We start from the raw sequence: 26,989 nt of genomic DNA on the forward strand, positions 1-26,989 counted from the left end.
AGTGATTAGAAGACTTTGATCATCTGATTAGTAAAGACAAGTTTGTTAAGATTTTTTTATTCTATAATAAAATTATAAACAGTATATATTTATAGTGTCAACGAGGGATACATGTATCTTTTTCTGAAAAGAATTTCAATGCATAGGCATTGGTCCATTGTTAAAAGGATTTTGTGTACTTATTTTTTATATACATGTATATCTTAACATTATAAGAAATCAACTGTTTTATCTATTCTAAGCTTAAATCTTATTGAAAATTATGCTTTTAGGAAATTTAATACAAATAAGCTTACTACTTTAAGGAAGTACAGAACTTAACTTAAGACACATTTCTTATTTTAAATCTATTTTCTTATTTCAAATCTATTTTCTTATTTTAATGTAAAAGGTGTTGACTTATTGACAAGCACATAAATCCATTTGTTTCAAAAGCTAGATATAAAGTAAATTATGGTAGGGGATCTGGTTGATCATAATGCAGCTTGAGACAATAGATAGAAATATAAAGGCAGTTGATAAACTCTAAGTCATATCAGTACTTCAAAGTGATGAATACATACATGTTTTCATTTAAAATACTAGGTTATATTTCATCAAACTAATTTACTAAAGTAATCGAAAGTAATCGATGATTACATCATGATTTTTGCTGTAATCGATTAAATTACGATTACATGTAATCGAAAATGTCTTCGATTACAGATTACTGTCGATTACTGGAAAAAATGTAATCAATTACAATCGATTACGATTACAGATTACAGATTACCCCATCCCTGTTGTGAGCACTACTGGTACTCAAGGATAAAGATTGCTCTTATTTTGCAATGTGAAGTTAAATATTATACATTAAATTGCAATTAGGTGAATGGAACACATTTGGGCAATATTTGAATTTGGGTTATTTTCATTTCTTCTTACATGTCTTAACTGTAGATAAACTTGAACCAATTTTTATAACAGATAGATTCATTCACCATGCACAACTTTTTTTAGTTTTTAATCAAAAATTGTTTTTGACAAGTGAGGTTATACACATACACATCATTTGGTAACTTTAATTTATGAGTATGCATACCATATATAAATTGCTAGACATGGACATGGATATGATCTTAAGAATGTTCACCTCATTCATGTCATTACACTCTGTTGTTTGAACCCATAAAGGTAGAATGAAGTATTGCAGATGTAGCTATCAAGCCATTGACTTACAGGTTTCCATTGCATTAAATGCAATCTTTACCCCAATAAAATCATAAGGTAATGAATATGTACACTTTATACTCAGCATATTAATGCTGTTGTAAGGAGAGTATCTAAAGAATGGTACAGGCTGACCATCCATTTTCTGCTACTGCATTTCTACTGTTTAACCTTAAAAGAAAACATATCTTTTTGGCAAGTAGAACATATACAATATTGCACAAAAAAATAATCAAAATAAAATATTTGTTATTGAGGAATTATCAGTGATCATTGAATTTGCAAAGAGAAGTTTCTTCTCCACATTCAAGTTATAGGTTTTAGTTGAAAAAACAACTTTTTGAAAGGTAACTTTCTATGTTTTTTATTGTCACATGATTATGATGGTTGTTGTTTGCTTGATTATATTTATTTTCTTTCTGAGAGATAAAGTATACATCTCTGTTTATATATTTAGAACTTTGTAGATTAAAGCTTGTCATATTGTTTATACCCTTGTCTATTCTAGAGGACTTTATTATGACCTCTTTCTGCCTTCTGTTATGTTTTGTTTTGTTACTGGATTGCTGTCTTATTCATGTTATGCCATATCTAATTTTTTCATAATAATGATATAAATTCATACTTCTTTCTTCATTTTTGTTGATAAAATAACATTTTTTTTATTTGAGGCTTTTTTTCTCCATTAATTCAACATAATGAGACATATATAATACTTACATTTCTTTCAGTTCAGCTACTTGAGCCTGTAGTTGTTTCATTTCAAGATGTTCTTCCTTTTGGTTTGATTTTATTGAGTTGATCTCACAATTTTTGGTCATTAGTTCTTTTTCTAATATTTCTAACCTATTATTTGTGTCCCATTTCAATTCATCATAAATTAGCATTTGTTTCTTTAATTTTCTATCCATATCTTCAAGCTCTATGTTCTGCTTCACTTTCAATTCATTCAATTTTTTATTCTGTTTTGAAAGGCTTTTAATGCTTTCAACATTCTCATTGTTCTGTTTTGAAAGGCTTTTAATACTTTCAACATTCTCATTGTTCTGTTTTGAAAGGCTTTTAATACTTTCAACATTCTCATTGTTCTGTTTTGAAAGGCTTTTAATGCTTTCATCCTTCTCATTGTTCTGTTTTGAAAGGCTTTTAATGCTTTCATCCTTCTCATTGTTCTGTTTTGAAAGGCTTTTAATGCTTTCATCCTTCTCATTGTTCTGTTTTGAAAGGCTTTTAATGCTTTCAACATTCTCATTGTTCTGTTTTGAAAGGCTTTTAATGCTTTCATCCTTCTCATTGTTCTGTTTTGAAAGGCTTTTAATGCTTTCATCCTTCTCATTGTTCTGTTTTGAAAGGCTTTTAATGCTTTCATCCTTCTCATTGTTCTGTTTTGAAAGGCTTTTAATGCTTTCAACATTCTCATTGTTCTGTTTTGAAAGGCTTTTAATGCTTTCATCCTTCTCATTGTTCTGTTTTGAAAGGCTTTTAAAGCTTTCATCCTTCTCATTGTTCTGTTTTGAAAGGCTTTTAATGCTTTCATCCTTTCCTATTAATTGGGAAAGAATTATCTGGCTGTCTCTAACAACAGGGCTGTATGTTTTCTTCATGTGATTGTATGATTCAAGTAATTTCAGATTTTGATCTTTTAATTTGTCATTATCTTCACATTTTTTTAACAATGTATAATCCCAATTTGCAAATTTTTGTAGAAAATACTTCTGCTGATCAATCATCCTTTTTGAACTACTTAATTCTCTTTCATTTATATCTAACTTCATCCTTAAATCAGCTGCTTCATCCACTTTTTCCTCCATTTTCTTGTTCATTTCATCTGTATAAAAGAATATAAAACTAAAATTTAATGTGTTTGCTTCAAATCAAAGGACAAAATTCATTAACAATGGTGTATATTACATTGAATACAATCATTAAGCTCAATAAGAAAAAAGGGCAATGATACATTTTACTGCAAAATTGTGAGAAAAGTACTTTTTAGTAAAACAAAAATATACAGATAAACCAAAACTGTGTAAAGATACACTTAATTTTGTCACCAAATATGTCATGCCTATTTAGGACAAGAATAATCTAACAATATATCAAATGGTCAATCTGTAACTGGTTATTCTAGCAGAAAGGTACATTTCCACTGATAACACGACAAAAATTGGTAAGGTAACAGCTCTGCCATACAACACATCAAATATAGACTTTCCTAAAAATTCATTGCACATCTTCTTTTAAGTCATGAAAGTAGTACAGAGAGCAATCTTTAACAATCATTGATGCCACCATCATTGTTAAGACAACAGGCTTACCTCAACAAAATGTTTCAATATTTTAAAGTTAAAGCAGTATTTAAATACTTTAAAGTCTCTTTTGCACATGAGTATTTTAAAAAAAAATAAACATTCGTCCTGTATGACATTCTTTCTACCAAAGCATGTGTCAATTTGAATTTGTATAATGTAACCTAATTAGGGAAACAACATTGGTTCATACAGTGTGCCAGCTAGGATTTCAAAAGGGCAGGGAGCCAACCATGAAAAGGGCACTTTATCACGATGATTGATATTTCAAAAAGGGCATGTCAAACATTGTCTTATGTTAACTGCAGGGGTTTCAGCTAGGAGTTTTGAGGGGTTTAGTCACTTTTACGTTAGATAAAAATCAACCTTATTTTGGGTAACAGTATTAAAGGGACCATGCAAGGACGTATATTACTAGCTCAGTCTTCCCTAGAACTTTTTTGACGCATGGTAGGTCTAAGTCTAAGTTGCAATGCAGGGTTCAGTGGTGTTTTGTAGAATTATTTGTATTTCATTAGTGAAATGATTTGTGCATGTCAGTTAAAATACTACACTAGATCTGCAATAAAGTCAGGAACAATACCTTACATTTTCTCCAGGGGCCAACCTGGATCCCAAAACTTTTTTCCAAGGGCCCAGTAGAAATTTTAAGGCCCTACCAGGGTATTTTTACTACAGGTACATACTTGTTAATAGTCTTGAATGTACTTATAAAGGCAATAATATATGTTTGAAATGCCTAATACATGTAGCCCAGTGTTTCTGGTTATGATAGAAATAATAAAAGAATTATAATAAACCACATTGATTTTTTTTCAGAATTAAAATCCATTCAACCATGTCTTTTCAGACTGTTAAACTTATATTTGTAATATTATATATAAAAATATATAAAAAAGAAATCCCCCCCCCCTTTTCCATTTTACAACCCCCTAAATGTAGAGTATCAAATTATTATCAGTTTCACCCCAAGAAAGTATTCATCTTAAAGGAAATAATCTTAGCAGTTAATCAAAATGAAAATCTTACTGTCAATACATAACAATGAATTGTAACTGTTTCTTGTTAAACATTGTTAAAGGGGTTTTCCGAATTTTCCCACCAAAAAAGCACATGGCTTTCAACAAATGTAAACAAAGCAGTCAATTTGTGGTCATGGATTACAGCTTTAATTAATTTAATTTGGATATAGATATTCAATGAAAGGTACAGTCAAGCATTGTTTTTACTTTCTTCTGGATTAAAAATAGTTTAAAAGATCAATTTAAAAAAAAAAATCTTTGACATATAAACAACAGACGATGTACGGATACATCAAACGCAAATTGTCATCTTTTGAGCAATATTGAAATTGAAATGCTGACTGACCGAATTTAATGAGAAAAATTATTACAATGATCAATTATGAAGTTTAATTGACGGATTAATGACCCATCCCATGTCAATAAGCGGATTATCTGTAATCACAACTTATTACACCTGCTGTAAATGTTAATTAGCTGAGGGTCATAAACTTGTCATAAACATGAAGACAGGTAGAATAATTGTATTTTCATCAAAATATTATGGCAATAAAGGCATTTTTTGGGGCCCTTTATAGCTTACTGTTCGGTGTGAGCCAAGGCTCCGTGTTGAAGACCGTACTGTGACCTATAATGGTTTACTTTTATAAATTTTGACTTGGATGGAGAGTTGTCTCATTGGCACTCATACCACATCTTCTTATATCTATGGACTTCAGAAAAAGGGCAAGGCGTCTTAAAAAGGGCACAAGGCGTCAGAAAAAGGACACAGTGCGTCACTCGGGAAAGGGCGGCCGGACCGCCCTGTGAAAACGACCTAGCTGGAACACTGTCATACATAAATGGAGAGTTCAAGATTTGGTTTTGAAACTTTTTTCATCTAAATTTGATTTTAAAACAATGAATGATTTGAATCTGGAATAATTTTGAATTCTAGAAAATTGATAAGAAATTTATGATGAAATGTAATCAAACTAAAGAGGGTGAGCCATGCATGCATGCATGGCTAAGGTTCAAGTTACTTTCACTGATATTTCAATATGAACTAACTAACACCCCCTTAGCCATGCATGCATGGCTAAACTCAATATTTGGGTAAGTTTTCATCATACAATGCTTATCAATTTTCCAGAATTCAAATAATTCCTTGTTTAACATGTTTAAATGTTAATTTATTGTGATATCAGAATTTCCTAGATCTACAATATTTCCCTGGTGAAAACAGGCAATACTTTACATCCTTATTACCCCTTTAACAGATTTCCAATTTTTTGTTGATGAAATAACTTAAAATCAGTCAAACTATTTCAAATTTATTTTAACAGTCTGTTTGTTCTTATGTTGTACTGTTACAATCCTATCCCAGGTAAGGAGAAGGTTGAGGAACCACAAACAAGTTTTCCCCATCACATTCTTTATGTGCAAAGTCAGGAGCCTGCAATTCTAAGTAGTTTTTGTTGGTTGCTGTCTGTAACTTTTGTACTTTTAATTGCTTTCTCATAAATCAGGCTGTTGATTTCATACTTTTTCATGTCAGGGACTTTTATCGCTTACTATACTTTATGGGTTTTGCTATTGTAGAATGCCATACAGTGACCTATAGTTGCTACATCCACTGCATTTGGACACCAGTAGATAGTTGTCACATTGTCAATCATACCATATCTCCTTTTTTCATACTAAAATGAATAGTATAATCGTCCCATACATACAAACATTATAGAAGTTTGAAGGCTCTAAGATGAAAGCTGTTGGAAGAGTTCCTGATTAGGCAAAATATGTAATCCCTTATGTGTTCCAACCTGCCCATTAATTCCACACAGAACAGGCAACTCAATGAAAACAGGCCAAAATAAGATGATTTTTTTTCTTTGGGAACTCATGGGATTACCTAAAGAGTTTCTCTTCCGTGGCATACCTGGTTGTCTGAGTATAAACTTCCTAAATTGTGACATCTTTGATCGTTTTCCTAGATTAAATAAAAAAATGAATTTAGTCATAATGTAATATTAAAATGCAGGTAAACTGAAATTTAATACTCAAACTAAGGCATTATTCCTGATATAACTTTTGAAATATAAATAAGAATAAACCAATGGGACAACAAAAACAAAGCACTTCAAAAATGACAGACATCACGGCAAAGATGTTTCTCCAAGTCCATTGTTATCTGTTTTGACTATCCAACAGATGTCCAGTGAAACTAATTGATCATAACTGAAAAGATAATGACAGTTTTAAAGAGTATAGAATCTAAAATCAAAGCACGCTGAGTGCTGACGGCCAGATTTTTTGAAAAACAGGATAAACGTCAATATGATGGGCATCAAATTATTACCATGGTTTATTATACATGTATATTTCAACTGCCTATTATCTATTTTGCCAAAAGTTTAATGTTAACCTTTAAAAATGTTTATATGTCAAGTTATAAACAATATATATATATATATGTGTTAAAATATAAAAAAATCAAACAATGCAATTACATAGTTACTGACTGTGTAATTATATATCTTAACCTGCAAGAACAAGGTTACAATTTTTCATGTTTTTATTACCTCTTTTGGCATAAAAAATATCAAATGTTTCTTTAAGTTCTACAACTGTATAATTTTCTTCAAGGAACCTTTTTGCATTGTTCTGCTCTTCCTCTGTCAAAGCATGCCAATCTAAAAATACAAGAGCATTTACATGGTCTTTAATGATAAATAATCATCAATTTTTAAACAAAATGGAAAAAAAATCTATTCAAAACACATGTTTCATAAAACTAGTTATCATTAAAACAATTGAAAATACTGTCCTGTCTCATTCTGTTTTAAAAAAAAGAGATTCATAATTTTCACAACGAAACTAAATCGTGTTCATTAAAAGGAAAAATGTACTTAAAGACCAAACAGCCTATTCAGTTCTACCAGTGATTTTTCCTTAAAATTTTGTGTGAAGGTATTTCATGATTTGAGGGACAAAATATGATAAAAAAAAATTTGGGGGTCACCGACTTAGTTTTGTCACTATAGCAACCTCAGTTTCGTGTTTTCCCGAATATTAACATGATATTTGCTTGTTATTTAAACTCTCAAAAAATCCCATTATATCAAACCTACAAGCATAATTCTTGTTTCATGTTAAACAGTAGATTTGTGTCTATCAAATACAGGTTCAAGAGTTTAAGACTCTTATTGTTTTGATCTTTAAAAATATGATTTATTTCATTCCCGCCAAAAATAAAACGCAAGAATGAAAAACGTTTCAAGTATTAAAAAATATCTACCAGTGATTTTTTCATAAAATTTTCAAGAAGGAAAGTGCCATGTGTACTCTTCAAAATAAAGCAAAAAAATGTATATGTCACCGACCTTTCAAAAAAGTTATGATTAATTTTCACGTTTTTTCTCGTTCGTTTTTAAGAAAAGAGTTGTCTTTCTTCAGAACATTGAATCTGACATCATAGTACAAGTTTTCCTTGCTGTCGTACTGTTTGAAAAAATAGCAAATTGGACGTTTGAAACTCACATTTAAATTTTCAAGAATCAAGAATAACAACTATTTTCACCTACTTTATTATCCGATAATACAAGAGATCACATGTATGTATCAGTATCAGATCTCATGATGTTGTTGCCGCACAAAATTAACCTTCAGAAACACCATCCATCGGAATGAAAAATTGTTCGAAATAACCTTTTACGACGCTTTAGAAAGGAAAGTCTGTTTTTGTCCTCTCCCTCTCATTAGCAAAATCATTGAAAATAAAAAGAGAAATGAAAGATGACACTGGCTAACTTACAGACTATTTGACTATATTAGACTAGATGTGTGGGTTTTTTTGTCGCATCAATTTCAGAACTTTGCCCTAGCGCACTCTTTCGCTACTGTTGACAGACGTACACACATTAGCACGGATGGACTTTTTTATACCATTATGTGTCCCTACTAAGACGAGCGTATACAAATTATTCCATCTAGTTTGTGGATTCATTATTTCTGAATATTTAAAATATAAGAAAATTAAAATTATAGGTATAATATATGAATTAAAGTTTTTGATTCTAAAACGTTTTACATCCATTTAACCTATCATAAAATACGATCCCTGTTATTACTACCTCACGTGTTTTGAATAAACGAGACAGTAAATATAAAATACAAATAAGTTTTTAATTCAAAAATTGATTTAGAATCTAAGAAATAATTTTCCGTTGAAAACTATAAAGTATTTCTCAAAACAGGATGAAATATTATGAATCTAAATAGCTCATTTTGGAAATTAAAACAAAGACAAGGTTGTATGTATAGATTGCTGGCATTGAAAATCGAAATTTGTTTTCAATCTTTCCGGTCATTGTAGCTTTTTGAAAGTGAGAAATTTGATGTTGGATCTTATTCTTGAAGCAATTGTTTTTTGTCATAAGTTAAATTTACAACAAATTTAGTTTTAAAAACCGTAAATTTTTATTTTAATTCACATTCACTGAGTATATAAATTTCTTATATTTTTTGCCTTAAGCTTCTGTGAGAACAGGCGAAATCTTTATCATTTCTCCTTGAGGCAATTTGAAATGAAACAAATGACAAAAGACATTGAACCTTTATCATTTTTATTTTTACTATAAGATTTTGTCAATTAAGCAGTATAGATAAAATTTAACTTCATTTCAAGATCACCATTATTTTACGAGAATCTTAAAGAAATAAGTTAATCTCAACATGCCAGTATATCGAAACTTCTAGAAAGTATTGTTTATCGGCCTAACCTTCTGAAAACTCAGTTTTGAAAATCCCATATTAAGTTAAAATTCTAAGCGTAAGTCATATAAATTTACTAGTGTAAAGTTACACGGGCGTACGAGATTTGCACTGATTTAAAAAAAATTTCGATCTTTAATTTGCGCCGATTTGATTCTTTCATTAGTGCCTATTTCATTTTTTTTATCACTAGCCCCAATACTTTATTTGCTATAAGAGTAAATACATGTACATGTAGTAAACCTAGAATGTATATTGCATGGTAATATATGGATATAAATAGTGTTCCCTTATGTTTAAGATAATTTTGGTCATATTGTTCGAGAACTTCGTTTTGACACGAGAAAGAAAAGATGGACTTCCGTTCGTTATTGGGAAAGTACAACAAGTATAGAAAAGATAAAATGACAAGAAAGGAATATATCAGATGTGTGGCATATAAATTCTCGGCAAGATAATAATTCATTGTACTAGTATTAAATTTTTAAGGATTTTATTGTGGTGCTTTGAAATGCTGTAAATAGAATTTTACTTCGTGATTTTAGTAGATGTAAACAGAGTGTACAAATATCTTTTAAATTGACTTATCCTGCTCGAAACTATACTCCCACCTCCCCTTTGTGAGCAGGGGACAACAGTTATATACATGTTATAATTGACAATTCATAACATATGTACAACTGGCTAACGGAAGAGGTTTATATGATAAATAAAAAAATAACTTTCACCTATAATTTACCTGTACACAATCGGCACAAATGAAAGACAAAATCGGTGCAAGTGAAAGAAAAAAGTGAAATGCAGATCGGTGCAAATGCAAAAAGCCGAGTTCAAAATTTATATTTTTATTATTATTTTTATTAGAACGGAGGTTACAGATAGTGTAGTATCTTTTGTGTCCATTTGTGTTTAATTTCCACTAGGTATCAGTGCGACGCTTAATTCCACTTTTCTCGGAAGACGTAGTTTTAAGCGTACACCATGTTGGAATCCGTGAAAAACGCGAAATAGGACGTTATAATTTGACGTTTTTTTTCATGGCTAGAAACAACGTCATAGAGCTTTTATGTCACTACCAAGTTGCGTTAGTTGATGTGCATGAACAATAGGCTGTTTGGTCTTTAATAGTAAGTTTTTAAGAACTTACCAAACGATACATTGAGTGCTTGATGGAGAAGTAGCATTAACAATTTAAAGTCATATCATGTTTTTTTTGTTTAAAACACTTATTGTTTCTAATTTTTCTACTGTTTTATTTTCAACCAACTAATTGTTGATATTCTTGCAAATTAGTGAATATGACAATACTAATAAACCTCTGTAACACCAAATATCTTGTTACATTCATCCAGAACTGTTACAATTAACATGATTAATGTAATACCTATAAATTTGTTCTATATGTATTGTATCAAGATTGAAATTATTAAAAGTAGCCTCAATACATCTATCTATATATTAGAGCTCTATTTAATGAGAAACTTTTCAGAAATAACTTGAGATACTGTAAATTCAGAAATTATTGTGTGCATTTATTATTGCGATTTTTATAGAAAGGATACAAATCTAAGATCAATTATTGGGATTCCAGGAAAATCTGCATACGAATATATGTATCCAAAATCATAATTCGTGTTCTTAATATTGCTATACTCATGCAGTCACATTTTTTGCATTAATAAGAACATCGCAATAATTTCTAAATTCACAGCAATCGACCAAAATTATCTGTTAAAGTATAAGGCTAGCTGCCAGCCGAACTGTTGCAATTGACAAACATCATTAAAATTTATCAGGCTTTATCTTTACTGTCTGTTTGTCTGTCAGGAGTTATAGGTTTATTGAATATTTGAATATGGAACATACAACAGGACATCATACATGAAGAATTTATTGATGCCTTCATACCAGTGATCATTTCTTGTGAATCAAATATATATTTAAACAAAATACATGCATTGCAAATGTTATATTCTCACCTTTAAATTGTTCATAAAATGACTGCTCATCATCTGTTTCATAATCTGAGGAAGATTCTATATCATCATTTCCTGAAATACAATAAAACTTCTTTAGCACACTTTCACTAACAAATGGATTATTCCTAAACATTCTTATCAATGTACCTTTCATTATTCTACTGATGAAGATGTAGGGGTTGAGCTGAGTGCTGAAAAAAACAAATTTATCATCTCACCACATGTTCATTTTCCTGTCCCAAGTCAGGAACCTCATCAATGGTTGCCTGTAGATGTATTTCAATCATTTTCATTCCTGACAGAAAATCTGGCATTTATGGCAGATCTTTCGATATTCTCTGATTAATTCATTCATAACATTTCAAGAATCAAGGCTTTCATACCTTGACATATTCCATAGACACTTGTCTATTGCTTCAGACCAAATGTTGATCTCCAGACAATTTGAATAGCATTTGATTTTGTGTACTGTATATTATTTAGTAGCTGTTTTATCAAAGATTTAATTCAGGAAAACATTGGGTACATGTGCTTAACATCACAGTTGAATTTGTTGCTTTAATTGTATTTTGAAGATTGCTGCACTACTGGTAAAGGAGGTGGTTCTCTTACTCATTATTTTGGCCCTTAAAATCTGAATTTTTGTAACTGCGATATTGTTTTGATAATTTGATGAAAACATATGTTAATATGTCCAAGTGCTTCTGTTAAAAAAGATGTTCACCAATGGCTTCATTGGTGTTGTATTTATATGGTCATAAATGTAGGGGAATTTTGTTAAAACCTGATTATACTTGTGTGCATAATTTGGCAAAATTTTTTACAGTTTTCTGAAAATAACAGCTGCCCAAACCCTCACCCACAAATATTTTTGTTGATTCTCTATATAAAATTTTCTTTACTTTTCAACAAAAAATATCAATAGGCAAGGGATAGCGCCGCATAAAAAATTATAAAAAAAAGTTTTAAAAAATGCTTCGACAAGCGCAGCCTAAACACGACCGCAAAGGTCGAACCCTGAACAGTTTGGGCAAGTTTGGACACAATATTCAAGCTTGATACTGTCTGAATTTGGATTGTGATCAAATTTTTGACATAATATAGGTTTCTGACACAAAATAAATGTGGTCAAAGATCGTAAAAATTTGAAATGGGACATTTAATTTACCTAGTATGGTCTGATATCCAAAATCTATCAACATGGTTAGATTCAGCATATAAAAAAACACCAAAAATTTAATTTTAGTTGAAATCAAATAAAGTTTAATTTTGGACCCTTTAAACTTTAATATAAACTAATTTGAAAACAGGGCCCAAAATAAAAAATCTAAATGCACAATAAGATCCAGTATATCATAGAGCCGCAATAATTCAGTTTATGATGAAATCAAACAAAGTTTAATTTTGGACCTTTTGGACCTCAATGTAGACCAATTTAAAAATGGGGCCCAATATCCAAAATAGTAATACAAGGTTAGAACCCCCAAAAATTAAAGACTTTAAATTAATCCCATTGAAATTGGTTAAAAGATTTGTATCTATTTTCATTTGAAGATTTCTTGCTATTGCGCAATACTGTGCTGTTGCACAATACTTAGTTAATCTGTTATATATAATAATTTACACACCCTGTTTGGTGTGCATCTCCTGCCATATCAGTATTTGTTGCTTTTATATTTAAATCAGAAATAATCTATGTAAAAATGGAAAATTTTGGGGAAAAAAAAAACAAAAAATTATGGAAAAAAAAATCCCCAAAAACATTTGTACCCTCCAAAAAAAAAATTGTAAAAATCTGAAATTTTGAAAAATCTTGAAGAAAAAGAGTATGAACCTCCCCCCCCCAAAAAAAAATTGAAAAAAAAAAATACCCCCAAAAAAATTTTGAAAATTTGCCCTGCCCCCATCCCCCCCCCCCCCCCCCCTTTGTGGGAAAAATTTGGTTGATTATATAGGGAATCACTGAAGCATGACTGGAGTGGGCCCCCTCTTAGGCAGTCAGTGGGCCCCCTTCTGAAAATTTCTGGATCCGCCACTGTTTCCACCTTTACCAATATGAACAACTATTGAACAAAAATATTGGGATGTCAAAAGTACATATTTATCCTAGAACACAGTTAATTTTAACATTCATTTCAGAAGAACAATTGATGCAAATCCTTAAAAAAATTATTCCATTTGACAGCTTCAGGTCCACTTTCACATCTACTTAAGAGTATAGGGATGTATACATATGCATTCAGGCCTACTTCACTGTACTAAGTATTGAATTTTATCTTATTGATAAAGTGCAGGATTATAGAGCAAAACACAAGTTTACCTGTATGAGTCAGCTTTTTTAACACACAAAGAGCATTTAATCCCATTTTGAAAAGGGACTAACACTGATGAAGGCCATTTGTTGAGATATAATATTTGTCGCTATGATTTTTTAAATTTTTTTCATGTATTTTCATCTTTTATCTGTAATGTTATAAGTTACAAATATCTTAAGACTTTATCATACATAGCACAGAAGCTGAAGTTCAAATTGTTCTGCAGGTCATTTAACTAATGTGTCTTATGAATATGGTGTAAAATAAATGCAGAAATCAGTGAACTGCATATATTTTCAGTATCCAAAACAATGCCATCAATAAAATTAAGGAAATAGCAGAATGTTTGGTTTGTGATTTTATTATCTCCCTTTATATCTGGTACATGTATTCATGTAATTATTTTACTGTGACTTGACTGACCAAATTTCAATTTGTTTTATAAAGCCAAACTGTTCAACTGGTCAGAAATTTGAACAAACTGCTGTGCAAGGTGATAAAATAAAGCATACTTACAATCCTATTCTATTTTCTTATGAATTTAGAAGACTATTCTAAGGAAAAATTGTACGAAAGCTTAATTTGGACATTTTAATAGCAATTCAAAATTACTACCTTTAGCTGCATGGCAATTACAATAAAATTTGTTAGACTGATTTTTCATAATATCATTGAAGTGGAATTTAAGTCTTATAGGATTGTAAGTATGCTTTATTTTATCACCTTGCACTTTCACAACTTGACTTGTTATCCACACAGTTTGTTCAAATTTCTGACCAGTTGAACAATTTGGTTTTATAACACAAATTGCAATTTGGTCAGAATTTTAAATAAATTGCAATACGTGGAGAGCAACACTTACAGTCAAGTCACAGTAATGCATAAATTATTAAAATATTGTTAATATTAACTTACCATTTTCCTAACAAGCTATTTATCTTTAAATATTGAAAGTTGCAAGAAAAAACAAGAGTGCATATGCTGAAATGTCTCGCTTGCTTTACTGGCCAATGATTTTATGTTGAAAGTCTTAATGATAAAGGTTTACTAAGAGTATCACATAAACTTAACATTTTTAAAGATCTATGACAATGAGGTCAAGGTCAGTCCACACTTAAAAATATTTTGGTTTGCCCAAACCCTATCCAAAGGTAGAGACAGTGGGTAGTTAGGTAGGTATTTTCTTCTTTTTTTTTGGCAAAGAGAAATTGAAGTGTCAGATGTTTTTTAGTCTTCATGCCTATCTGATTAAAAAAAAAACTTTTTCACATAAGGATAATAAAAGATTTTGAGTAGGCAGCTATTTTCTGGGTAGGTAGGTTTAGGGCAAACAAACATGTTCTTTTTTATGGCCTCATATAAATCCTGACAGACAGACACAGATACACAGGGCAGCCTCACACTACTTTAGAATCATAGGGAGAAGTGACTTCTCTTTTTGAAAATGATAGGGAGAAGTGGTGAGATTTGAAAGAGAAGTGCTCGTTCGCCCGCAGGCGCTACATTATTTGGTTTTTATTATAATATAAAGGACCATATGGATCTTTTTTTTTAATTGTTCAATTCATACATGAGTAGTGAGTATACAATTAAAGGAACAGTTCAAATTCAAAGTTGTTTAAGTTTTATCATATCTTAGTCCTCTTCTCAGAAACTAACAACTAAATATCTAGCACTTTTTTTATATATCAAAAAGGAAAAGAAAGTATAATATCACAATTCAAATTCAATTAAAAACTATTCTGTTTATCATGTTTATAAAATTCAGTGTTTCTCATTAAAAAGATATATAAATTTAACAAAGTTAAGCTGCCGGGACATAATAAATTGATATTAGTATAATAGTCCAGAGTTAAACAACTTGAATCAATAAATTGAAACAATGCATATACATGGAAATATATACATTAATCAAGTAGATCTAACTTAAAGTCTGTTATTGCGTGTGTAATGCGTAATTTTTCCTTTTGGGATCAATATTCTTCTGTCAGCTGTGCCATTCATGCGTTTGTAGTTATTATAGTAAATATACGGATTTCGGTCATATCTGGTCTGTTTCCCATGAATCCCGTCTCCGATCCGTAGTTCGTACAAATATTTCAATGGCAGACAAAGAAAATTTACAAAAATAAACGATGTTTGACAAGCTATTTGGAAAGGAACATGACGTTTTTTAATGCAATAAATGGATTAAACATTTACTAAAGGCAACTTTCATCACATCCTTAATAAGTAACAAACTTATTTTGCCTAAAGTTAGAATGATTTGAGGTACGCTCTCGAGTAACAAGTATCAGAATAGCTGGGGAACCGTAGCTCATAGGTCCTTATGATATTCTTTGACTATTTGCAGACTATCCGCAAATAGTCAAAAAATATCATAAGGACCTAAGAGCTACAGTTCCACAGCTAGTATCAGAAGAGATAAAAAAAAACGTCTGTATGAAATAACTTGCAACCAACTGTAAAGTTGATGCTTTAACCTCTTTTCTACAGAAAATAAATCATTTATGTCTTTTAATTTCTTTACTTATAAATGAAAAATTGCTGTTTCATCGACTTGGTAAAAATTGAAAATTGCCGATGATGAAAGCAACTGAAAGCGAGTATTGTGAACAACAGGGCAACTAGATATGGCTTTTGACGGTCGGGCAAAGCAAAGTGACGGAAGGGAAAGCGACTTTTTCGCCCCAGTCGCTTACTAGTGTGAGCCCTGGATACACCTTATATTTTTTTTTATACACCAAATATAGTTGACCTATTGCTTATCATGCTTATGGTAATTGAAAAATCGACCATAACACAAAAACTTAACATTGACCAATGAACAATGAAAATGAGGTCAAGGTCAGATTATACCTGCCAGACAGACATGTACATCTTACAATTATTCCATAAACTAAATATAGCTGACCTATTGCTATTTGTGACCAGATGCATTAATTAACAAACACAGCTAACTGAACAAATCATACTGTAGATTAAATTTAGGCAAATAGTAGAATGTTTGGCTTGTGATTTTATTATCTCCCTTTATATCTGGTATTCAGATTATAAACTATTTTAATAAATTCAGTTCAAAATATTGTTAATATTAACTTGACATTTTCGTTACAAGCTATTTTTCCTTAAATAGTGATATTTGCAAGTTAAAATAAAGATAAATATCTATTATTAAGAAAGTCTATAGTGTATATATGACCATATGCATTTACAACATGTACAAACACCTAACTGAACAAGTCATATGTAGGTAAAGATACTATACTTATACCTGCATTATCTTCTGCTAGATCAGCACCTTCTCTGAGGAAACTATCTACAATGTCCTCCTGCTCCACAATCTGGCTGTTATGCTGGTGCTCTGAAACAACAATGGTCAATAATTGTAAATAAAATGAACTGACATAATTTGTACAAAAGAATATGAAAAATTATAACAAATAAAAGATTATTTCCATGTATGTAGCAATATACTACTTCAGAACAATTTTTTTATATAATTATTTACAAAAATTATCATGAAGCTGCAACATTATACAGTACAAGACCAAATATAAAATTATTCCCCTGAAGAAAATTTTCTTTGTACAATTGAGTTTTGTAAACTTTCAAAATATTAGTAAACCGGAAGTGGCTGCACAGCTGATGTAAAAACTGCTTACATGCTACAACTTAACATTGTCATGCAGCTGACCAAATAAAAAATGATTCCCTTTTCAAGATGCCAAGAAAACTTTGACGAAAACATTCATCGTACATTTAATTAATTGTCTTTATTACCCATTCTTTTCTGTCATAGTTATTGGGTTGTTTGTTTCTAAATTTAGTTATACATCTATTTTAAGATTTTCATCTATTATCATTTTTACTTATACTGTGTTCATTTATTGGAAGCTTAGTGATGCCTAGGGAAAAAACTGTCACAAGGGAAAAAGGAGTTGAAAGAAGGAGAACAGCACATTTTGCTGTGAATGACAGGACGGCATCACCGTCCCAAACAGAACATGATGTAGTGCCCTGGATGCAACTTTTAACAACTAGTGCACCAGGACCATCTACCAGTTCAGAGGACTTGGCAATCAATGAAGAGTAAGTAGTGCCTGTGTATCATTCACAAAACATCAATGGACAAGGTTCATAACAAAATTTGAATCTAATGTTAATTCTGTACATGAAATTCCCAGCATCAGCAATGATGTGGGTAATAATATTTCAAGCAATATTAGACAAAAAATCTTATATGGTGAATATGTTGATTTGGGTTGTTTATTGTCAAAACTGGTACCAATTGATGATAATTCCAATACTTTAATAATAAAAGATGGTGTCCTACAATCTAAACCAAAATCATCAACTGTAAATATTAGTCAGTGGACTGATGTATTTCTGGTTTTCATTGATATTGATTTGTCAAGTCATTTAGAAGAGGCAAGAGGGCTATATCATCAATAAGGTTAAGGAAATAGTAGAATGTTTGGTTTGTGATATTATTATCTCCCTTTATATCTGGTATTCAGATTATAAACTATTTTAATACATTCTATTCAAAATATTGTTAATATTAACTTGACATTTTCCATTATGCTGTTTATCCTTAGACAGTGATAGTTGAATGTTAAAATAAAGATAACTATCTATTATTAAGAATTTTTTAGTTTATATATGACCAGATGCATTTACAAATAGCTAACTGAACAAGTCATATGTGATAATAGTTACTATACCATTTCCAGCATTTTCTTCTGCTAAATCAGCACCTCTTCTGTGGAAATTATCTTCAATGTCCTCCTGCTCCACAATCTGGCTGTTATGCTGGTGCTCTGAAATTACAGAAGTCAAAAGTTATAAAAAAAATTAACTGACAAAAATTATACAAATGAACATGAAAAATAATAACAAATGAAAGATTATTTCCATGAATGTTAGAATATAGAATAAACTACACTGGTGGTAACTTCAGTAAAGGATCTCTAGATGTGACCTCTAAGTTGTGGCGTCATTACCCATCCATGTAAGAAAGTAAGAGGGCTGTTCAAATTGCTTCTACAGAATCTAGTAGACTACAGAGCATACAGTTAAGACAAAAAGACAAAAACTGAAACTGAGAACTAGTTTAAAGGAAGTGAGTTATTGCAGAAAGAGATCATCCAGAACCAGTCACAGGAATTACTTAAATAAGTGATCTTTTATTCACTTGTTAAGAAGTATCTCTTCATTCCCAGAAATAAGACATAAATTGGACTTCACAATTATATAAAAAGTCTCACATTTTTTTATGAAAAAACTGTTAAAATGATAAATCAGATTTAGGTTTATTTAAATAAAACACTCAAAGAAAAATTTGATGTACTCCATTTTCAGCAGTTTTATACATTTTTTGGTTTGAATTTATTTTCAAATGCTACAACTATGACATAATAATGTTCGTCATATTTTTCCAAACAGGGTTAGCTAGAATATCCTTTAAAACAGCTCAGTTTTGAATCTTGTAGAATAGGTAACAAAATCTCTTGTTTTAGTTCAATAAATGTACTACTCAATAAAGTGATTTTAGACTTGTTTAAATTAAAGGTAGATAACTCCATTTTGTAATATTTACTTAATCTGAATGATTAAGTGATTTTAAAATTCAAGTAATTCCCTGGTTGAAAACCAACAGAAGCCCAATAAAAATTCAAAAAATCTCATCTACAATGAAAATAATAAATTTTAACATGTTTAATGTGCATCAAAGACACAATTTTTTTACATCCACCATTGCTATCATTAATCAAATGCATCAACATTTTTATGCTCCCACCGTAGCGGAGGGGGCATTAAGTTTTACCCTTGTCTGTCTGTACGTCTGTACATCTGTCCGTACATCCCAAAGTTGGTTTCCGTTCTATTACTTTAGTTTGCCTCAACCAAATGTTATGAAACTTACAAACAATGCTTATTACCACAAAACACAGATCAGGTTTGAATTTTGGTGGCGTCACTTTAACCTTTCTAGAGCTATGCCCCTTTACAAATGGAAAAATTGCTGAATTTTTCGTTTCCGTTCTCTAACTTTAGTTTGCCTAGACCAAATGTTATGAAACTTATACACAATACTTATTACCACAAAATACAGATCAAGTTTGAATTTTGGTGGCGTCACTTTAACTGTTCCAGAGTTATGCCCGTTTACAAATGGAAAAATTGCTGAATTTTTCGTTTTCGTTCTCTAACTGAAGTTTGCCTCAACCAAATGTTATGAAACTTTTTCACAATACTTATTACCACAAAACTCAGATCAAGTACAAATTTGGGTAGTGTCACTTTTACGGTCCTTCACTTATGTTCCTTTATAACTTTATATGATATGCAAGCGGGGGCATCATCTGTGTCCCATGGACACATTCCCCATTTATTTTACTACAAGTCAAATATACATATATATCACTTTTATTACTTGTAATTATTTTTTATATTGGGATTAACACAAACTCGAGAAGAAATCGAGCATTCTGCATACCATCATGACCATGGAGGACACATTTTCGCTGTTATCTATGACTCAAAAATATTCATTAACCCTCTTATATTTAACCTCATATTTATGTGTGAAATTTGCTCGAAACCAATATACAAATTATAGAAATCGAAAACTGGCAAAAATATTTGCTTATTTACTGTGCATGCATAGTACATGTATTCCAGATATTATCATGTACATTAATCAGATTATATAAACATACTGAGCAACATTTTTTTGTTCAAAAGAGCCCATGCACAAATTTGAAATGAATAAATAAACTATCCAGGAGCTGGGGCTTAGATTACACCCTAAAAAATCTATAAGGTATATTACAGACACAACCTGCATGAGTGCAAAAAAAATGAGCAGTGAAATACATGAAAATGAGAGAATTTGGCAACAAAAATATGTTGCGACTCAAATTCAAGTGGTTGCACATGTGTCTGACACTGCAAAAAGTTAAAGCTATCATTTATAATCAAGTCTATTGCAAGTTACATTTAAATTAAAAAGTTCTACTTTCTAGGTAAATTTTGACATTATTACCAACAGATTCTAAAGGCAAAATTTGCTGAATCAGCAATTTTCGCTCCCAGGGGTGGAATTTAAGGGCTGTTCTTATTCTTGTTGCCCTTAATCAACTTTTTATTGATAAAATTACAAATTGAGTACGTAAAAATTACTTTAATTAATTAAGTTACATCATATATATATATAACAGTTAAGGTGGCACGGTAGTATTTCCTGGCCCATAGGGATAATGATAGTCTTTTTTGAATTTTCACGACTTTTTAACACTGCCTAATATTCTACATACACAGTTAACTGAAGTACTTTCATTATAATATACAGAAATTAATTTGAATATGTATAATGACCTTTTTCTTTTTTTGCTATCTTTATAAACCTAAGTCCGCTAGTGCTTTTAGGTCTTTTATCATGCAGTAAATACAAAATTAAAAAAATTCTTAAAAATTCATTTTCACCTGTATCATGTGTATGTAAAATTATTTCATATTTCTCTACATCTTATTCATCCCTCAGTTTGGGAAAGTATGTTCAGTGGAAACTGTATTTTTTGTCCAAACACACTGTTCAGAAACATTGACTTAAGTAGGGTACACAAAAGAGCAACCTAAATTCCGGAATGTAAATACGACTTGACATCCGCAGAAAGATTGCAAAATAACAACCTTGTGTAAGTGATTTGGAATGGGATATGATGTTTTTAATATGCAATAAATGATTCAAACTTTAACTTAACAAATGCTTAAGGCAATGTCAATCATGTTTTAATGAAGAAACAATTTTTTTAGTGAAAATTAGAATCTTTTGATCAACGCTCAAGTAACCAGTGCCAGAAGTGAAAGAAAATATGTTGATTAGTTTGAACAGAGACAGAAATATATATGTCTCTGGTTTGCATAATCAATGGATTTAACAAATTTCTAAAAAAATAAATTTCTGTATCTCTGAATGTCTTTATAAATTAAAAAAAAACATGCCGTTTTGATAAATATAAAACCCCAGTAGTAATCGGAATGGACCCATTTTTTTTCCGGAAGTTGAAAATATTTCCAAAATCACAAAAAAAATGTTAGGGTCAGCAAGACGGCCACAAAAAACTAGGGTCGGTTGGGTAACCGGAACCACATATATATTTTTATTTGGCCTTATATTCCTCTGAAAACTTCTGAAAACTTATCATGCCAATGATAAAATACATCAAATGCGTATACTATGGATCACTGTTTAACAAATAGCATACACATCCTAACTTGACATGCATCCAGAGAAAAATGCAAAATGGCAAAAATGTGTCAACGGCGAATATTGGCCACCCATTCTACTTTAATATTCACTATTAAAGTATAGAGATAATTTTTTTTCCATAGACAAGTACCTGTGGCTTGGATGGTGGTGAAACTCAACATGGATTTAAAAAGAACCCTTCCTGCAAGTCACAACTGATCCTTACAATAAAGGTCTTGGCTAAGAACATAGACCTCCGTGAACAAATTGACATTATCTTGCTTGATTTTTCAAAGGCATTTGATAAAGTCCATCATGAGAGATGACTTTAGAAAGCCCATTACTATGGTATAAGCTGACCAACACTTCAATGGATCAGGGATTTTCTAAGCTCTAGAAGCCAGAGAGTCATTGTGGACGGTAAAACATCTCACACTGCAGTACACCTGTCCAATCCCGACTCCAGAGTACCATAGGGCAGTGCACTCATGTTACTACTGTTTATCAAAAGCCTACATGTACTAGACTATGATAATGTACAGTCATAAACAGTTCGTTTCTTTGCAGATGACTGCGTACAATACAGAAGGATCCAAAATGATGCAGACTCAAAACTACTCCAAGAATAACTTGCTCAAATGGGAATATGATTGGCAAATGGAATTCCATCCCAGCAAACGCTAACTTCTATGTGTAACCAACAAGCGCAAAACACATCCCACACATTGCAAGATTCATGGGAATAATTTAGAATTGGTTGACTCAGCAAAATACGAATCTGAGTCCGTTTTTTTCATTGTTTCATAACACATGAGATCAAAGGGGCCAAGCAGTTAAAAACAATTATCTTTCATATTTTTCATTTAAAATCTTCTTTGTTTTTACTCATACCAAGCTAACTACTTGCAGTATTTACATCAAAGCAAGTAATAACAATAATACCAAATTTAGCTGTGTAAACATCAATTAACAGTAATCATACATAATTAACATTTAATACATGTAATTAATCATCAAATTAATAAAAAAAACATTTCATATAATAACTCCCCAATTTTTATTCAGGAAAATATAAATATTTTGGTATATATACATATAAAAAATATCTAATAATTCAACTGGAATTTGAATAAAAGTTGGGTGCGGCCCCAAACCAATCCGGCCCAAAGTCAATCAGTCTCAAGTCGATCCGGCCCAATGTCGATCAGGCCCCATAATAAAATAATGGATAATTTATATTAACCTCGGAGGATTTGGTGACATATTTGAATCGGGATAAATGGAATTTGTAAAAAGTATCGATGCTAAATGACAGTTCATGTAAGTGAAGTAAGCCTAATATTTGAGTAACATCAGATGAATTATTTTAAATCGATACGATAATTAGTATGATTGGTACTGTTTGAAAAGCAGCATCAGCATATAAATATGAAGTTATTTCTATAATAACTTGGAATATCACGGGGAAAAAAGTTTTTATTTAATTCACACATAGAAGAGATAAATAGATATTTACAATCCAATGGAACATATAATTATGTAATCATCATAATGACTTGTTTAAATCAAATCATTAGTCTATATTTGGTTTGTTTATTCAACAAATGTCTAATGACCGTGAACCAAATTTACGCCAGTCGTTATCACTTAATTCAAATAAAATCATTGATAAAATTTACTTATGGCTAACAACAATGTCTTTTATTTGAAGTTCTAATAATTAATTGTTATAGTTCTTTTTCAGGTAACATGAAGAAGAAATGTACTATTATTTCTTTTTGCCACTGTCTTCTCTGTGTTCTATTTTTTTTTTTTTTTTGTACCATCAAATTGTGATATTAAAAGAACAATCCATCCTGTCTCCTCTTTTATAACAAGGATTCGGCAAATCAAATAACAATTCTCAATTTGAGAAGTTTTTATAACTTTAAACAAACAAAAATTTGTATATGCATCAGCTTGGGGATCTGCTTGTAATGATTTGTTATTACATCAGTTGAAAGACAGTTAAAATCACAATCAATTGAAAAAATGCTAATTACTGATGATTAATGTTGATGGTACTAAATTCTGTTATATATATATATGTTTTATGATAATTATGCATACCCAATAGTCTTGAAAACTTGTAATACAAACATAATCAACAAAATTGTTTTATACTGCATAATCATCCATATTCATTTTTAAAAGGTGATAAATTGATTTGAATTTAAATATTTTATATAAAAATAATATTATATTTCTATATGAAATCTTAATATAAATTTCAATAAATGTGGATAGTGTCCACATGTGGACACAGATGATGCCCCCGCTTGCATATCATATAGTTATAAAGGGACATAACTGAAGAACGGTAAAAGTGACGCTACCCAAATTTGAACTTGATCTGAGTTTTGTGGTAATAAGCATTGTGTGTAAGTCACATTACATTTGGTTGAGGCTAACTTAATAAGAAAACAGAAACTATAAAATTCAGCAATTTATTTTTTGTAAACACACATAACTCTAGAACGGTTGTGTATAAGTTTTATAACATTTGGTTGAGACAAACTAAAGTTAAGAGAACAGAAATGAAAAATTTGTACTTGATCTTAGTTTTGTGGTAATGAATATTGTATATAGGTTTCATAATGTTTGGTTGGGGCAAACTTAAGTTACAGAATGGAAACTAAAAATTTTGCAATCTTTCGATTTATAAAGGGGCATAACTCAATAATGGTTAAAGTGACATTACCCAAATTCAACTTGATCTGTGTTTTATCAGAGGAAGTCAAAATTAAACATTGCATTGTATAAAGCATTGATTGTAGTTGATTCAACTATAATCATGGACAAAAGAAGATAAAACCCAATTTTAAAAATTACTTGATATTTAGAAGAAAATAAAAATTTTGCAATTTTTCCATTTACATTGTATAAAGGGTCATAACTCTTGAACGGTTAAAGTGACGCCACCAAAATTCAAACATGATCTGTGTTTTGTGGTAGTAAGCATTGTGTATTAGTTTCATAACATTTAGTTGAGGCAAACTTAAGTTAGTTAGAGAATGGAAACTAAAAGTTTTGCAATTTTTCCATTTATAAAGGGGCATAACTCTAGAACGGTTAAAGTGACGCCACCAAAATTCAAACCTGATCTGTATTTGTGGTAATAAGCATTGTGTATAAGTTTCATAACATTTGTTTGAGGCAAACTAAGTTAGAGAATGGAAACTAAACATTTTGCAATTTTTCCATTTATAAAGGTGCATAACTCTAGAACGGTTAAAGTGACGCCACCAAAATTCAAACTTGATCTGTGGTTTGTGGTAATAAGCATTATGTTTAAGTTTCATAACATTTGGTTGAGGCAAACTCAAGTGAGAGAACGGAAACCAATTTTGGGACGTACATACAAATGTACGTACAGACGGACAAGGGTAAAACTTAATGCCCCCACCACTACGGCGGGGGCAAAAAAAAATATTTAAATAAATGTCTCATCTCATGAAAATTTAATACTCAAATGTCAAAGGCCAATTTTTTTACCGTCCACCTTTTGTATTATTATAAAATTAAATTTATAAACATTTATAGGTTGTATATAGGTACGATACTGTTGTCAGGTCATTAAAGATTGCATATTTTGGCGTTAATATTGATTCACTTATAGGGTCTTTGCATCGGCACTAAACACATTTATTAAAAAACCAGTTGTTGGCATGACACGGGTTATGTTTTTCTCATATATGTTATGATGGTATGATACTAAACCCCTAACGGGAAGGATTGTGCCTGATATTCATATGATGAAGACATAATTTTTCAATCAGTTTAATTGAAGTCTGGAGCTGGCATGTCAGTTAACTGCTAGTAGTCTGTTGTTATTTATGTATTATTGTCATTTTGTTTATTTTCTTTGGTTACATCTTCTGACATCAGACTCGGACTTCTCTTGAACTGAATTTTAATGTGCGTATTGTTATGCGTTTACTTTTCTACATTGGCTAGAGGTATAGGGGGAGGGTTGAGATCTCATAAACATGTTTAACCCGCCGCATTTTTGCGCCTGTCCCAAGTCAGGAGCCTCTAGCCTTTGTTAGTCTTGTATTATTTTTAATTTTAGTTTCTTGTGTACAATTTGGAGTTTAGTATGGCGTTCATTATCACTGAACTAGTATATATATTTGTTTAGGGGCCAGCTGAAGGACGCCTGCGGGTGCGGGAATTTCTCGCTGCATTGAAGACCTGTTGGTGACCTTCTGCTGTTGTCTGTCCTATGGTCGGGTTGTTGTCTCTTTGACACATTCCCAATTTCCATTCTCAATTTTATGAATGCCTGACTGAATTCCTATAGATCTTTATTTTTATTCCTTAAAAATCTTTTTATATTGGGGACGGATCGACTATAAATATGGGGCCGGATTGACTTGGGACGGATCGACTTTGGATGGAACGACTAGGGACAGATCGACTTGGGGCTGGATCGACATGAAAGCCAAACGTATAGGGTGTGAATGGACCTATAGGGCGAACGTGCGAGGTGCCAATGTGTAGGGTGCGAAAGTGAATTGGGAGCGAACAGACCTGATACCGCAAAATACCTAGGTGTAACAATCCATAAAACCATTAATTGGAACAAACACATGTACAGACAAAGCATAACTAAAAAGGCAAATTCAACTAGGGCCCTCTGCTCATCCAAAGAAACCTGCACCACTGTCCACAATAAACAAAAGCTGTATGCTACACACACTAGTTAGACCATTGCATGTTGCTTGAGAATGCATGCTCAGTTTGGGGCCCGTTTACCAACCTTAATAATAATAATATACAGAAACTAGAAAGTGTACAAAGAAGATCAGCCTTGATTGTAATGAACGACTACCAACAAACCAGCAGTGTAACATCAATGCTAAATACTGCACTGGTATAATTTGGAAGAAGAAGGAGCCACAAAATTGTTTTCAGAACTTCATAACAGAAGTCGTAAACTATCTCTATAGGCCTAGTATTGTTATAACAGTATTTGGGAACGCCAACTACCAGACTACAGGAGATCCGAATAGCCTATTTAGCAATAGCAAATAATTTACCCATGGACGCTAATGTTGAGAAATCAATGTTCAGTTTAAATTTCGCACGAAATTGTTTTTGTATCCTA

At 31.2% G+C, this 26,989-nt stretch overlaps 1 protein-coding gene across 1 annotated transcript; it reads right to left on the reverse strand.

The window, feature by feature from the left end:
• Positions 1-1,142: 1,142 nt before the first annotated feature.
• On the reverse strand, positions 1,143-26,989 carry LOC127712656 (protein PFC0760c-like). Its single transcript, XM_052219227.1, has 8 exons — positions 26,922-26,989; positions 18,311-18,406; positions 16,858-16,947; positions 11,269-11,340; positions 7,099-7,209; positions 6,429-6,506; positions 1,930-3,037; positions 1,143-1,380 (listed from the first exon to the last, which is right to left on the reverse strand). The coding sequence occupies exons 1-8, from the start codon at positions 26,923-26,925 to the stop codon at positions 1,323-1,325; spliced, it is 1,617 nt and encodes a 538-aa protein (XP_052075187.1). The 5' UTR covers positions 26,926-26,989; the 3' UTR covers positions 1,143-1,322.

Source organism: Mytilus californianus, unplaced genomic scaffold, assembly GCF_021869535.1.
Source record: "Mytilus californianus isolate M0D057914Y unplaced genomic scaffold, xbMytCali1.0.p SCAF_8, whole genome shotgun sequence".
Lineage (NCBI taxonomy): Eukaryota > Metazoa > Mollusca > Bivalvia > Mytilida > Mytilidae > Mytilus > Mytilus californianus.

Bases quoted from the DNA above. Each gene is read 5' to 3' on its own strand.
- LOC127712656 (XM_052219227.1), bottom strand. The intron at 3,038-6,428 runs GTAATCCCATGA...TCTTTTATACAG, and splicing joins ACGGAAGAGAAACTCTTTAG to ATGAAATGAACAAGAAAATG. The intron at 1,381-1,929 runs GTAAGTATTATA...TTTTCTTTTAAG, and splicing joins GTAGCTGAACTGAAAGAAAT to GTTAAACAGTAGAAATGCAG.